Source organism: Palaemon carinicauda, chromosome 22, assembly GCF_036898095.1.
Source record: "Palaemon carinicauda isolate YSFRI2023 chromosome 22, ASM3689809v2, whole genome shotgun sequence".
Lineage (NCBI taxonomy): Eukaryota > Metazoa > Arthropoda > Malacostraca > Decapoda > Palaemonidae > Palaemon > Palaemon carinicauda.
In genome coordinates, this window is record NC_090746.1 from 88,908,676 (window position 1) to 88,926,175 (window position 17,500).

At 34.1% G+C, this 17,500-nt stretch overlaps 1 protein-coding gene across 1 annotated transcript in view; it reads right to left on the reverse strand.

Moving 5' to 3' along the window:
- Nucleotides 1–16,369, reverse strand: part of LOC137616165 (low-density lipoprotein receptor-like) — an 18,659-nt gene extending 2,290 nt beyond the window's left edge. The window contains exons 1-6 of the mRNA XM_068345826.1: nt 16,211–16,369; nt 14,609–14,740; nt 12,341–12,473; nt 7,348–7,476; nt 5,204–5,314; nt 1,987–2,094 (exon numbers count right to left, since the gene is read on the reverse strand). Coding sequence (XP_068201927.1) covers nt 1,987–2,094; nt 5,204–5,314; nt 7,348–7,476; nt 12,341–12,473; nt 14,609–14,725 — 598 coding nt within the window. The 5' untranslated portion in view covers nt 14,726–14,740; nt 16,211–16,369. The remainder of the gene's footprint in view (nt 1–1,986; nt 2,095–5,203; nt 5,315–7,347; nt 7,477–12,340; nt 12,474–14,608; nt 14,741–16,210) is intronic.
- Between the last annotated feature and the right edge of the window lie 1,131 nt (nt 16,370–17,500).

The window sequence follows — 17,500 nt, forward strand, 5'->3', positions numbered from 1 at the left end:
ACCACTTGATATTGTGTCCCAAAATGAATCTACGAAATTTAAAATCACTGGCTAAACCACTTGATATAGTGTCACAAAATGAATATACAAAATCTAAAATCACAGACTAAACCACTTGATATAGCGTCCCAAAATGAATCTACGAAATCTAAAATCACTGGCTAAACCACTTGATATAGTGTCCCAAAATTAATCTACGAAATTTAAAATCACTGGCTAAACCACTTGATATAGCGTCCCAAAATGAATCTACGAAATCTAAAATCACTGGCTAAACCACTTCATATAGTGTTCTAAAATGAATCTACGAAATCTAAAATCACTGGCTAAATCACTTGATATAGAGTCCCAAAATGAATCTACGAAATCTAAAATCACTGGCTAAACCACTTGATATAGTGTCCCAAAATGAATCTACGAAATCTAAAATCACTGGCTAAACCACTTGATATAGTGTCCCAAAATATATCTACGAAATTTAAAATCACTAGCTAAACCACTTGATATTGTCCCAAAATGAATCTACGAAATTTAAAATCACTGGCTAAACCACTTGATATAGTGTCACAAAATGAATATACAAAATCTAAAATCACAGACTAAACCACTTGATATAGTGTCCCAAAAGGAATCTGAAAACAGCCTATCATATTCTGTTTATAAAAGTGAGATATATTGGCTTGTATTGGCCAACAATAAATCTGAATATGCTAGTATTTCTTAACTCTTTGACGACCTTCCAGGATTGAGCTCATGAGCACTAGCGAGAAACATTTTCATATTACTATGACAGCTATAATTTGGGCTATTAACTTTTCTTTCTAAATGGCTATATTTTACGACAGAATAATCAGATCTGTAATAGAACGGGTATATCTATACATTTTTTTTAATATGTGGGCAAAAATAAAAATGGCACTTACGCATACAGATATATTCGTAAAGAAAGATATAATAAATATGAATTTGAGAAATATTTCATTTTGTTGAATAAATTTTGTATAAAAAGGGTTTATAGTTTTTCCAATGTGACCCAGATTTTTTTTATTATACAATAAATCACGAGATAAAATTACCGTAAAAATAATTCTAAGTGTAAAACCAAGGACTGCTAAAATTTGAATAACGTTATCGCTTTTTTTTTTCAACCACAAAACCTCTAGATTTGCTTTTGTATAACGTGAGAAAAGTTGGACTTTCATATGATATACTCAAAACTAGGCCTAAAACAATTATAACAATAGAAAAGTTCTTAGAACAATAAAACATTCTTCCAGACATCATTACCCTCACTAAAATGTCTCCAAAGTCTTTATACAATGTTTGGGATAACGTTAATAACGATCAAAGGCGCATATCAAGCCTAAATATACCAAAATTTATGCACATATGCTTCCTACACTTAACCAAGTAAAGGGAAAAGGCTGACTATAATAGGACTTAGCGCATGCTCAGCTGATATACTGGTTGATTCGTTATTCCAAACCAACTGAGATGAAGTTCAACTAAGGTTCTACCACTATCACTGAGATATTTTCAGCTTAAGTGCGAAATTTGATTCTTAATGAATATTTGAGAAAAAAAAAATCAATTTCATATATATTACACCCATCGGTCGTCAAAGAGTTATGAATGGTATTGTGGCATTTCTTAATATATTTGGAACAATCTTACAAATATTTTCTTATAGCTACACTGTTAAAAATTTGCATGAAAAAACAGTAAATGTCTGGCAACATTTATTACAGGATTTTCACCGGTTTAAAAGCAAATATATGGACGTAAAAGGAGTGATATTACGGTCATCAACCCGTAGAAAAATAACAAAGTAAGGTAAAATTACGGTCGCCTGTATTTTACTGAAATACGGCTGAGAACAGCATGTTTTTACGGAGAATTTCCGATTATAATTACGGTTTTTTTTAACTGTGTATAGTATTTTAACATGTTTCTGCAGGCCATTTACAGTTTAAGAAGCATACTTACTGCATAGGTACTCATCTGACATATCGTTGCACTCTGCTTTGCCATTGCAGCGATGGATGTCTGGAATGCAGACCATGTCTTTACACTGAAACTCATTTGGTTTGCAACCTGAATAGAGAGAACAAAGAACTTACTTAAGAATAATTGTAAATGGCATACTTTGTAAATCTGTTTAAGAAGAGAAAACTTTTCCCATTTTAAAAAAAAGTTTTTAAACTATCAATGAAACTGAACAGAAATAATTTTTAAAAACTTATATAAATTTCTCAGTGCGTTAGTTTTAGAAATGTTTTTGAATTTACAATGACTGCGATTGCACCTGTCCAAAGTTTTATCCTGTAGCTTAAGTGGCAGTACTTAGAAGCTATAGTATATATATTCCATAGACTTGAATCTACAATTTAGACTAAGTAAACATGGAGATAGTGGAATGCCTGTACCGGGTGTACCGGTGAATAAAACCTATTTTTTTTTTCTTTTCAGATCCCTAACATGTTAGACAAATTACGGAATATACTTTACACCATTTCGTTGTAAGCATAATTAGATAAGTATCCTACCAATCTGTGCCTCTGAATTAGGTATCACTTACATAATCAAGCAAGGCTGCCGCATTCAATTTAGAAGGATGAAATTATTAACAGAATTAAAACATTTATTGTTCTCCATCGAGGCATGAGAGATAGAGGATGGCAACAACATTTAGTAATAATAGAGATTTACCGAATGTGGGCTCATTGATCGTTTGAAGGTTGCTCATGAATGGCAGAGGCAAGGGACAGTGACATTGCCCTAGCAAGCAGGACAATGCCCTTGAGGCTGACCATATATTATAAGATTAGCGCCCAAGCCCCCTCTCCCTCCAACCTAGGATCAGGGAGGGACAGGCAATGGCTGCTGATGACTCAACAGATAGACCTACAGGCTCCCCCAAAACTCCCAACCTTAACTCACAAGGATGGTAAGGTTGCAGACACTAAAGGCACTAACGAGTCTAAGTGGGACTCGAACCCCTTCTGGCAAACACCAGACAGAGACGTTAGCAATCAGGTCATACCAACCCTTTGACATTATGAAGTAAAAAAGTCGACCTTGCCGAAAAAAAGATCAGTTTTATGAAAGGCTAAATGGTAAATTATTTCATTCTTATAAAATGCAACTGGAATTTAGTCAAACTAGTTTTATATAAATGAGCTAAAAGAACCTAAATATTCCAATTTCAATCTTATAAAAAGGAACAGAAAAGCAAATAGAAGGGGTAAATATATAAAGTTCTAAATTGATCATGCGTGTGTCAAAGATTATTATTACCATTATTATTACTATTACTAGCTAAGCTACAACTCTAGTTGGAAAAGCAGGATGCAATAAGCCCAAGGGCTCCAGCAGGAAAAAAAAAAATAGCCGATTGAAGAAAGAAAATAAGAAAATAAACAAACTACAAGTGAAGTAATGAACAATGAAAAAAAAATTTCTAAGATCATCATCATCATCATCATCTACGCTTATTGAAATCGAGGCCCTTTGCGTCAATAGGCGTAGGAGGAGATGATGATGATGATGATCTTGAAAAAATTATTCTAATTGTTTATTAATTCACTTGCAGTTTGTTTATTTTCTTATTTTCTTTCTTCACTGGGCTATATTTTTCCCTGCTGGAGCCCTTGGGCTTATTGCATCCTGCTTTTCCAACTAAAGAGCCTCCTAACTAAAGTTCCCGATGTTTACCTTTCGGGTAACTTGGAGCTTGAAAGAATAATATCTTTTCAGGTTAAATAAATTTCTTTATAATAAACGTTCCTTAATAAGTGGAGAGAAATGAAAGCACACAGTGCCATTCTGATACCTGAATATTAGAATTTTGGAGTTTATAAATGGCTAAACCTCGTGCATTTTTCCTTGCATTAATTTCAAGTATAGTTATTGGGGTTACTCAATAATGCAGTCTTCACCCCCATTATATATATATATATATATATATATATATATATACGCATATACATATATATATATATATATATATATATATATATATATATATGTATATATATATATATACATATATATATATATATATATATATATATATATATATGTATATATACATATACATATATATACATACATATATATATATATATATATATATATATATATATATATATATATATATATATATACCTCCGGTAGAAGTGCCAATTAGGCTATTTGAAGAAATTGATTCTAGATTAAAAAAAAATATAGCTTAACATTATGGTTTTATGTTTCTGCAACTTCAAAACAATATTTTACCGTAATCATGTCATCGTGAATATAAATGTTGATTGGTATGATAAAGAGATATACTAATTGGTTTATTATGTGGAAGGGAAACAGACTGAACTTACCCCTTTCATTAAGGAAACCTTTGAGGAAATCTACGCAATCTATCAGTCTTTGAAAAGAGTTAAAGTCTGTTTGCAAGTAGACAGGTAGAAATATTATTATTATTATTAAATGCTAAGCTACAGCCCTAGTTGGAAAAGCAGGATGCTATAAGCCCAGGGGCCCTAGCAGGGAAAATATCCCAGTGAGGAAAATAAAAATAAAAATAAAATATTTTAAGTATAGTAACATCATTAAAATAAATATTTCCTATAAAAACTATAAAAACTTTAACAAAACAAGAGGAGGAGAAACTAGATAGAAGTGTGCCCGAGTGTACCCTCAAGCTAGTGCCACTTCCAATAGGTCTAATAGCATAGATTTTAATCAATATATTCATACCAAGAATACTGTAGAATTGAGAGAATTCTGATAAATTCATTAAATAAAATGAAGGGATTATATTTTGGACTTGAATCTATTCTTGTAATTTCCAGAAATTAAATATTCTGATATTGATCATCGTTACTGCAATCACCCAGAGAGCAAACTAGTTTTACTATGTTAAATCAAGTACGTTTTCAAAATGCTTTGCTGTACTTAGAGTAAACCTTACTTTGTCATCTGTTCAAAGTGGAAAATAGACTTTTTTAAAACTGAGAAACCGTTTGCAAATCTTAGTCAAGAGGATATGAAATTTTACTTTTATTTAATCTAAGACTATAATTTATTTCTGGTCGAGGCTCTTTAGAAAACGTAGATTTCATTAGGTAACTTATTAACATATCATAAAAGAGAAACAAATGATTTCTAAGAGGAGCTATAGCAAAGATGAAAAAAAGGAAATGCTTACAGCCATCCCTCTCATCGGACCCATAGACACAGTCAACTTTTCCATCGCATCGTTTGCTCTTGGCAATGCAAGTTCCATCGCCGCACCTAAATTCCTTTGGCTTGCATCCACCTGTAAATAAAGATAATCAAAAAAGGGAAAATAGAAATTCCAGAGAAAAGGGAAAACAGATTCCAGAAAAAGGGAAAACAGAGATTCCAGAAATGGGAACAGAAATTCCAAAATAAAAGGAAAACAGATTCCAGAAAAGGGGAAAACAGATTCCAGAAAAAGTGAAAACAGAGATTCCAGAAAAGGAACACAGAAATTCCAGAAAAAAAGAAAAATAGATCCCAGAAATGAGAAAAAAGAGATTCCAGAAAAGGGAACACTGAGATTAAAGAAAAAGGAAAACAGATTCCAGAAAAAAGGGAAAATAGATTCCAGAAAAAAGAACACAGTGATTCCAGAAAAAGGGAAAAAGATTCCAGAAATGGGAACACAGAAATTCCAGAAAAAGGAAAACAGATTCCAGAAAAGGGAAAACAGATTCCAGAAAAAGGGAACAGCGATTCCAGAAAAGGGAAAAAGAGATTCCAGAAAAGGGAACACAGATTCCAGAAAAAAGGAAAACAGATTCCAGAAAAAAGGAAAACAGATTCCAGAAAAAAAGGAAAATAGAGATTCCAGAAAAAGGGAAAAAGATTCCAGAAAAGGGAACACAGAAATTCCAGAAAAAAGGAAAACAGATTCCAGAAAAGGGAAAAAAGACTCCAGAAAAAGGAACACAGCGATTCCAGAAAAGGGGAAAAAGAGATTCCACAAAAGGGAACAGAAATTCCAGAAAAAGGGAAAACAGGGATTCCAGAAAAAAAGGAAAACAGATTCCAGAAAAAGGGAACACCGTGATTCCAGAAAAGGGGAAAAAGAGATTCCAGAAAAGGGAACACAGAAATTCCAGAAAAAAGGAAAACAGATTCCAGAAAAGGGAAAAAAGACTCCAGAAAAAGGAACACAGCGATTCCAGAAAAGGGGAAAAAGAGATTCCAAAAAAGGGAACACAGAAATTCCAGAAAAAGGGAAAACAGGGATTCCAGAAAAAAAGGAAAACAGATTCCAGAAAAAGGGAACACCGTGATTCCAGAAAAGGGGAAAAAGAGATTCTAGAAAAGGGAACACAGAAATTCCAGAAAAAAGGAAAACAGATTTCAGAAAAGGGAAAAAAGACTCCAGAAAAAGGAACACAGCGATTCCAGAAAAGGGGAAAAAGAGATTCCACATAAGGGAACACAGAAATTCCAGAAAAAGGGAAAACAGGGATTCCAGAAAAATAGGAAAAGATTCCAGAAAAAGGGAACACCGTGATTCCAGAAAAGGGGAAAAGAGATTCCAGAAAAGGGAACACAGAAATTCCAGAAAAGGGAACACAGAAATTCCAGAAAAAGGGGAAACAGAGATTCCAGAAAAAAGGAAAACAGATTCCAAAAAAGGGAAAACAAAGATTCCAGAAAAAGGGAAAACAGATATTCCAGTAAACAGGGAAAACATAGATTCAAGAAAAAGGGAAAACAGAGATTCCAGAAAAGGGGAAAACGTCAAAGTGACATTTGATGATGAAAAGGTAATTCAAATATTTTGTACTTTTATTTCACTTCCATATAGTCACATGGAGCAAAAGTCATAATGTTTTCATATATTTACTCCTAAAAACCAAGGGAATATAAATTCATCTTTAATCTGAATGCAAGAATGTTAATTGTTATATAAAAAATCCAAAAAAGGCCTAAGTAACACACGGGATTCTTTAAAATGGAAAAAAAAAAAAACTAGGCAACACACTGAAGTACGGGCAATTTATTAGTGTTCTGAGGTCAGTTCCTCCAGTTTTACAATTTTCTTACCCACTTATGATCATGTTTTGAGAGAGTTCTTCGTATAAGGGCCATTTGTTGACGTTTTTGAGATAGCAAATGTTGTTTAGAATGTTTGCACAATGAGCATAGCTAAGACAGATTCCTCTACATGGAAGACCTACATGAAAATGAAACTAAAACTAAGGAAGGGTCCTCTACCTGGAAATTCTACAACTAAAAGATATTTAGTAACTTTCAGTACCAAATATATCATAAAACATATATCATACACAATATATCTTCCCAACTTACTGCAGTTCTTTTCGTCACTTCCATCCTGACAGTCCTCAAATCCGTCGCAGAGGAAACTCCTCCCGATGCATCCTTTACTTTGGCACGGGAACTGTCCTTCCGTGCAGTTTGATGATGGCTGCCCAGGGACTTGAAGAAAAGTTTTATGATTAGGAATATATTTTTCTTACATAAATTTCCGTATCAATGAGCCAAATCCCACCTGTGCAGTGGCTAGTGCTAAATCAGTATCTCGGATTTAAGAAGTTTGAAAAATATTTTTAACACTTTGTAATCCTTCATTACTGGAATCTGGAATTCTCATACATGCACTACTCTTAACCAAATTAAAATACCAGAATTTTTTTTAAGGTTTTTGAATTAAAAACATTTGATCATGCGATGAGGTACTAGAAAAGAATAAAAGTCTCTCTCCTCTCTCTCTCCAAAAATTATTTCCCCCCCTCTCTCTCTCTCTCTCTCTCTCTCTCTCTCTCTCTCTCTCTCTCTCTCTCTCTCTCTCTCTCCCTCTCTCTCATCAAAGGTCACTGGCACAGTGTGATGTTTCTTCACCTTGGACGGTACCCAAATTGCCCCACCCACTTCCCTACATATAATATATTCAAGCACTACAAACACACCTCTGTAAAAGATTTGCATTTCATTTATTGATCGATGAAAATTGCTTGAAGGATAAAAATTCTAACTTGTGAAGAGAGATTATCAAAAAGCAAACTTAGTAATTCAATTTACAACATGGGAAACAATGAGTCTGAAAAGGATGAGAAGTTTTAGATGTTTTAAATAATTTAGCTCATTGCATTGGATACCATGTTGCTAAAACAGCATTAGCACAAACTATGATGGAAAAACATAAGTCGTTGCCAGATTGTTTACATGATTCAAAGAATCTTTCCACAGGTATAGCATCGGACAATTATGATGAAAATACTAATACCTTGTCTGAAGAAGGTTCTCACCATGATACGCAAGGGAATTTGCTACCAAAATGTACCAATGTTTGTAAAAGCTCAAGGACCCCTAGAAGAATCACCATGAGCACCGATGCAAGAAAACTGTATATCACCATCTCAGGTCAAGGATGAACTAAATATTCCTTTGAAAAATGCATCCGGAAAACGAAAAGCACATTAACAGTATTTGAACCTGACCTGTAGTCAGTGTGTAAAAAGTTAAAAATTGCTAGCTTTGAATTAAACGTAACTGAAATTAATGAACTACAATCATATATAATTGAGAAATGGAGAGATATTACTTGGGCATTGCTTGTAAATCTATCAATAACACACCAATGTGGTCAAGATGGAATTTACCAGTGACCCCTTATTACCTCAAACATTGGGGTACATTTAAAACATAGGGTTACCTCCAATAAGATATGAGGTAGTCAAAGAGACTGTCACCCGAAGTCTTAAAGTTGCTGATGAGCGTGGAGAAAAATTCATCCCTATCACGTATGATCTATGCATTACCAATCATGCTCTCCAATTGCAATGCTGTTTTAAGTCAGAGTTTGATCATGCATTTGTTTTGCTTGGTGATTTTCACATCACGCACCGCTATCAGGAAGTCTAAGGTTCCTACGTAGATGGAAATGGGACTGACTCATTTTTTGTTGAGAGTGGGGCCATAGTCAAAAGAATCACTCAATGAATATTTGTTGGAACGACGCTATAAATGGGGCAGATGCCTATATGTTCTTCTATCAACTGCACTCGAGATTTATCAACAGGGAAATCAAGATATGTATGTAGGAATAATTACTGCAATAGAAGACATTAAAAAAACAAATAAAGAGAATACGCAAAGCCAGAGTTTGTAAAGCTGATGTTTCATTATTTCAGATTCTACAATAAAACAGTAGAAGGGATCCATGGATCTACTGCCAAGTACTGGGGAGAGTATATAGCACTTGCAGATATCTACTTACTATTTAGCAGAGCTGTGCAAAGTAATGGACGTAGACATTTTTACCCATATGCTTGAAAAAATGACAGACGTCTATCTTGGCGGTGGAAAGCCAAATTATTCAAGATATGTTACTCTTCACTATTTGAATTTGCTAACTATTGAAGAAACGCACTCTGGTCTGAAAGGCATTATTTCTAAAGGAAGCCTTTTTTGTGCAGTTATCTTCAAATATTTTGCAACACAAACTGTGGATATGGCTGTAGAACGCACTATGAATGCAAATGCAGTCTCTCGACTTATAGCCGAAAGTTCGTTTGCACAGAATCTGCCAGCAACTAGATGATGGACCTTGACTAGAGCTACAAGGCCACATGAGCAACAAAGACAATCCTTCACAAGAGATGCAAAATTTTTTGATTAAAAGAGATAATCAGGACCTCTCAAGTATATCAGCAAAAACTTTTGTGATGACTTATTATTATTATTATTATTATTATTATTATTATTATTATTATTATTATTATTACTTGCTAAGCTACAACCCTTGTTGAAAAAGCAGGATGCTATAAGCCCAGGGGCTCCAACAGGGAAAATAGCCGAGTGAGGAAAGGAAACAGGGAAAAATAAAATTTTTAAGAAGAGTAACAACATTAAAATAAATATCTCCTATATAAATTATAAAAAAAAATAAAAAAAAACATAAGGAAGAGAAACAAGACAGGACAGCGTGACCGAGTGTACCCTCAAGCAAGAGAACTCTAACCCAAGACAGTGGAAGACCATGGTACAGAGGCTATGGCACTATCCAAGACTAGAGAACACTGGTTTGATTTTGGAGAGTCCTTCTTCTAGAAGAGGTGCTGACCATAGCTAAAGAGTCTCTTCTACCCTTAACAAGAGGAAAGTAGACACTGGACAATTACAGTGCAGAATTGTTTGGCAATCTCAGTGTTGTCAGGTGTATGAGGACAGAGGAGAATAAGTAAAGAATATGCCAGACTATTCGCTCTGTGTGTATAGGCAAAGGGAAAATGAACTGTAACCAGAGAGAAGGACCCAATGCAGTACTGTCTGGCCAGTCAAAGGACACCATAACTCTCTAGCGGTAGTATCTCAGCGGGTGGCTGGTGCCCTGGCCAGCCTACTGGGAGGATGGAAATTTGTACACACTATCAACATGAAAATCCGCCCCTGAAGATGTTAAAAACGATCTTTTTAAGTTTATACATACTGATGAGGCATAGAAGCAAGAAGAGTTTATTGAAGGCTGCAACAAAGACCCTGACAAATTTGAGAAACCCATAAAGTGCAGTAGTTGCAAGAAAAGTTATGGGAAAGATGCCAAACTAGTTGTACTGAAAACAACCAATGATTTGATATGTCGACTTGTATATCTAGCCTGCACACAGATGAAATTAATTTAGCAAGAGTTTTTGCATATCCTCTGACACCTTTGGCACTGTCTATAGCAGGTGTTGATGGCTAAATAAATAAAACATCTAAACCTTTTGTATTCCCATACTTTATTAAACTCTGAATACCATTGTGCGTGTAAGACATTACAACAGCATGGTCATAATCTTGTCCTCTGCAATCAGCAATATCAATTCCCTACTCATTAACGTTTTCCAAAATCATATGCAAAATGCACTTTGTGGTCTCTCCTTTTGTTTCCTTAAAAACAAATAACGATTATACCACATACACACTGAGCCTCGATCGAAACATAACGGATCACTGAGAGGACTGGTCCGTCTGAGATCAATATAATGTGCTATCAAATATCATTCCAAAATATTTTGACTGTTTAAAGTCATGTACATTATAAAATAATTTATAATCTGCGAGAATAGACGGGACAGTTATCGAATCGCTTATCGGGATTCAAAGGTGCTCTCTCAACAAGGGTTATATTTTGAAAAGGAAAATCCTCAAGCTCCAAAAATGTCCTCTGTTTTTACTTATAATTGTCGCCTTTGTCTTTCATTGCTTAAAAAATACCTCAAAATCACTGGCTACCCTTTGTAAGTGGCTGCACTTTGCGCATCGCACACCCACGTTACGCCACTGCTTCCTACATCTAATATATTCAGTAAATTTATAGGGTTCTGTAATAGATCTGAATATGTTAGTATGGAATCCCTTGTTGAACCCATCCCGCATTAGTCTACAAGATTGCATGGCAATATCTAGAAGTGTAGCCGACATAATTAGTAGTTCCCAATGCTTAAGGTACAAGAAGTAAAGACCTTTACAATTGCATATACAGTATATACAATGACGATAGTTTCAAAGCACAATCATGAGAAAATATGTGACAAATGCCAGATATATTATTAACTTTGATAACACTTCAATTAAAAATAAAAGAACGATATTTTCCAGTAAAATCCTGATTTCAGAAAAGACATGTGAATTCTTTAGAGCTCGGTTATAAGTAACTACGAAACGTAGTCCAAATGTTTCCCAGCAACTGAATCAAAGACTGATAGATTAAAGCGTCGCAAAATTGCGCCAGCAATGCATATCCCGTGGTACACTGTGGACATTCCTTCAAAATTTTAAGGTCCCTGTGCGCCCCTTAATTAAACTCTTGGTTAACTCAAATTTTAGTTATCTGTTGCAGCGTACCACGTTCTTCGTTCCCTTCTTCGCTCTGGCTGTCCAACTTCTTTTCAACTATATACTGTAAGTAGTAGGCTGGCCAAGGCACCAACCAACCGTTGAGATATTATCGCTAGAGAGTTATTGGGTCCTTTGACCGGCCAGACAGTCCAACATTGAATCACTCTCTCTTGTTACGACCCATTTTTCCTTTGCCTACACATACACCGAATAGTCTGGACTAATCTTTCTACATTTTCCTCTGTCCACATAATCCTGACAACACAGAGATTAACACACAATTCCTCTTCTATCAAGAGGTTAACTACTACAATGCAATTGTTCAGTGACTACTTTCCTCTTGGCAAGGGGAGAAGAGACTCTTTATGCTAACTACAGGAGACATAGAGAGAAGGGGAGAAGATACTCTTTATGTTAACTGCAGGAGCTATAGAGAGAAATAAGTTTGAACACTTACTGGAAGGATTTCCTGATGGAGTCCCTGAAGGAGAACTCTGTCGTTTGATGCGCCTTAAGGACCCAAGAGCCTCCGGCTGGGGGACATAACCAGGTGGTTCCCCAAAGTAGAATTTCGTGTCATCATATTCACTCTGAAAAATTAATTTACGTCTATTAGATTTTGTGTAACTTTCACTCAAAGTAGCTTTGAACTCTAAAGTTAAAGTCACGTATGCAATTGAGGTAAATTTTTGTTGTGGTAGGCCTACAACGGGCTTTGCAGAGAGAGAGAGAGAGAGAGAGAGAGAGAGAGAGAGAGAGAGAGAGAGATATGTGATAGGAAAAGAAAAATAATAGAATACAGAGGAAACGATAAAAAAGTCATATAAAAGAAATGGAACATTATGAAAACAATTTAACACAAAATGGATAGAATTCCAAAAGCCAAGAACGAAAAGAAAAGCACTGACTAGTGTAAAGGAATGGAAACAAAGTGGCTAAATGTCCACATTTCTATAAGACAAGAACTAAAATTTTGTTATCACCAAATTAATAAAGTTAGGTGACTTAGAAAAAAGTGGCAAGAAAAGGCAGAAAATATATCTACGAACCAGCCATTCTGGCAGGCTCTTTTCAATTCAATTAACTTGATAAGTAGATATGAAATTTAAAAGATACTGTTTGGAAAGCAGAGGCACAAGTTAAGGGATGGAAAAAACAATTATTTCAGGAGACAAGAATCATTAATGAAGTGGTATATTTTGCTTTTATACTAGGCTGGTCTTGGGCCAACAAGGGGTATTAATTTCAAACGTAGTCTGTGAAGATGAATTTAGTGAAAGTCCAAACTAAGAAGGAATTATGTAAATGGATCATGTCTGATACTGTACCGTAAAATGAGAGACATAGTTTTCATATCGAAAATGTAGTTCATGCTGTTCAGCAATTGAAAAATAACATGAAAATTTTTGTCGAAGAATATGGCAAATAAAAAACAACACTGTGTTCTATAGGAGCTTTCGGCACAGCCCTGAAATGCAGTGAAAATAATACGAGAGATATAAATATACGAAAAGAGCACGTCGTTTAGTTATGGTATTAAATGGAAACTAGCGTCACTTTGATCATTCATGGAAATATCAACACTTTAAAAACTATAGTCAAAGATGTATACCATCAATCAAAAGTATAAATAGAAGGCATAGTGATAAAGCTGAAGAACCATCTGCCAAAACATGCAATTTTTTATTACTAGCACCAGAGCATGCTATACTAAAAGCTTTAAATATGATATGGGCTGCAGCATGATGACCTACAAGTCTTATGTTACAAAACTGGAACTCCACTTGCGGATATATCTGCAGAATTTTGTAAAAATGTGCTTGCCAATATCATGCTTTCTTTCCTAACAAGCTGCAAATAACTTATTAGATTTTCATAGATCTGGGTGACAAACAGAGGATTTCAGAGACAAGTCCTTGGGATAGAATATGCAAAAGTTACTGATAAATAGAATGGGTTTCCCCTTCTTGGAGAATTTTGCAAATCAAAATTTCGATCCGAGGCAATGAAGCTTACTACCTGCAATATTCACGAAGTCTATAAATTCATGCTTTTAGATATATACAGATTTATTTTCAGTTTAATATTGCACGAAGTAAAGAAACCATCAAAATTTCAAAACCCTTTCATTTAATTAACAGATATTTTTATTGTACTTCTGATCACTTAAAAAAAATAAAAAAAATTATGTTTTTCTAATTTCTAGGGCATTATTACAGTTTACATGATAGCTGAAAGTTTTTTCCAATAGTATGAAAAATGTGAAGATATCTTAACTTCATCGGAATTTATAGCCAATATAATCACTATATTCACTAATATTTTTACCAAAAAGTCCGTCAAAATTTACAGTGCGACGAGTTTCTTTGGAGAGCAATTCTAAAAGAATTAGCCAGCACATTCTAGGGTGGCATCTGCCAGTTTCTAACCCCTGAATAGTTACTCTTTCCAAAAATATAAGGTGCAATTTGTGCCGCTAATGGGATCACCTACTCGAAAAATAAATGATTATAGTCCATTTCTTTTATCGAGGCAGATTTGCACCGACTTGCAGCGGTGCCCTTTTAGCTCGGAAATTTTTCCTGATCGCTGATTGGTTAGAATTATCTCGTCCAACCAATCAGCGATCAGGAAACTTTTCCGAGCTAAAAGGGCACCGCTGCGAGTCGGTGCAAATCTGCATCGCTAAAAGAAATTGACTATAGTTTGTGGCACCGTGTCTTACCTGTGACGATGATGCAAGAGCAAAGTTTATAGACCCCAAGATGAGATGTGTGAGGAGCAGAATCTTCCCGAGATCCCAGGGAGAGTCGAGAGTAGTTATGACTCCGAATATGTTCATGATGAATGAGATGTCCTGAAGGTGAATAAAATTGGTGTTTATAAAGACATATCAGCCGTTAAAGTACTAAACTTACAGAATTTCCAAACGGATCAATTTAATTTCACTTCAATTATAGGCTATCTTATTGTTTACTACATACATAGATCAATGTGTACAATTTTCTTTATATGGGCCATATTAAAGAAACACAACAAATAGACGAGAAGGGGACAGTTAGTTTGAAACAATCGTGGATTACTTTATTGCTTTCAATGTTCATTGAAATTTTGGAGAACACATTCACAAAGTCATAATACATAAGTTATATATATGGCGTTTTAAAGTAATTTTCTGCTTTTGATTTTAAATAATTTTGATTTTCGTAACTTTTATGACTGAATCAATTTTAATAAGTCTATCATAGATTCATATCTCTGATGATGGGACGTGATTTGTCGAAACTTTGGCCAATAAACAGCTAATAAGGTTAATCTGGCTTCTGGTACTTTAGGCTGGAATTCTTCACGAAGTGGATTTGTTTACCAGTATGAATCTCAAGTGCATACACACACGCCTATGTAGTGAATCAGCAAAGCTTTACTAGATTGGTTTGCTGTGAGCTATCATACAAATGTCTCCGACCATCACCAATCTACAGTGTCCAGATTGAGGAAGAAAAATTGGCCAAACGCCAGGCATGAATAAGGACATGGCAGAAGCCTTTCACCTACAGTAGACTAGACACACCTATATTTGTTGTTGTTGCCCCCCCCCCCTCTCTCTCTCTCTCTCTCTCTCTCTCTCTCTCTCTCTCTCTCTCTCTCTGTATATATATATATATATATATATATATATATATATATATACTAACTGTATATATACATATACATACATAATATATATATATATATATATATATATATATATATATATATATATTATATATATAATATATATATATATATATATATATATATTATATATAATATATATATATATATATATTATATATATAATATATATATATATATATATATATATATATATATACATATATATATATATATATATATATATATATATATATATATATATTAGATTGATAAATATATACAATACACTTAAACTATACATTAAAAGCGCACATAATCACTATGAATAAATATTCTCTTCACGCACACACACACAATATATATATATATATATATATATATATATATATATATATATATATATATATATATATATATATATATATATATATATTCGTCATATGAATATTCGCATTATACACATTCACTTTACATAAGTTCTTACTCTTTTTATATACTGTACATATATAAATACTCAAATATAACTATATACACATAAGCAATGCATTTGTACACACTATGAACAGTATATTTATATTCACTTTATATATGCCTACATATTACATAAAAGCAATTTTGTCAAGGATCTGCTTTCAGTTGGTGAAAAGGCTTCTCATTGTGAAGTACACACCTGGTAATACGAAATGGGAGACAATGGAACTCCTCACAATACAACACTGTTCATCGGAATGAACCTTCAATCCAGTATTATCCAGCGGTGACGAGGCCACGCTCCACCACTCACGACTTTGTGGATAAGCGGTGTTGCCATTGCAGCCGCATAGAATTTCCGCAAGTGACCCACTATTTTCTTCAGATTTGATTCTTAGCACGGGGGCATTCGATTCTAAATTTTTAATTTTAAAGTGTTCTTATTTAAGGGTTAAGTAGAAAAATCATAATCTATATTTATTGTATTTATGGTAATTTTGTTTTCGTTTTCAAAGCTTAACTACAAAAATCTAAAGCAATCTTACAAAGTCTTTTCATTTCTTACAAAGAAATATACAGTATAGTCAACGTGACCATAGAGAGATGCCAGATATCGCTATTCGGCCTTTTTGAGAGAAAACCACAAAACGCCATCACTGTTGCGACGTACCTTATTCTCTTCTCGACAGGATGTCCGATGTTTAGCATAAACGGATACTAGACTCACAGTAGTGGTTTCCTTCGTTTGTAATCACAGGTAACTGTCATTAGAGTAGCTATTAATTTCTTTATTACAATATTCCTTGTCATGTCTACCTGACATTATTCAGATACTTTCATCTTTCTAAATGACATTCCTGGTCACTTGTAACCACAATCTAAAATACCTTTATATCATTAGAAAATTCTGTTCTTGATCACGTTCATATCCCTAGTCATGTCCACATACTTAGGCATGTTCACCGTCCTAGCCAATATATAAATACTTGCAATTGTTACAATCAATATAATACTCCTGGTCATGTTTATGTTCCTGATCATTTATATTTATCTATCTATATTATATCTTTATCTTTTGAATCAAGGATGACCTTCGATCAAAGGGATTAAGCGGTGATGAAGTGTGGGACAGAGATAGATGGAGAAAGCTGACCAGAAACATCGACCCCACATAGAAGTGGGAAAAGACGCAGACAAAGAAGATTATATCTTTATCTTTGCAAAATTCAGTCATGTCTATATTGTTAGTCATGTTTAACTGTCATTGCTTAAAGGCCTATCTATTTATCTCTATAAAACATTATGCTATTCCTATCCACGTGTAATTAGCTTTACCTAAATATCTCAATTTCTTTCATCAATTGCAATATTACTGGCCATGTTCAACTGCCATTATTCAAGAATATATCTCTTAACTTTATATAGTGATTACAGGAGAACTGAAAGGCCTTATGACTTTACATTTCACATTAAAATAAACCTTTGCTTT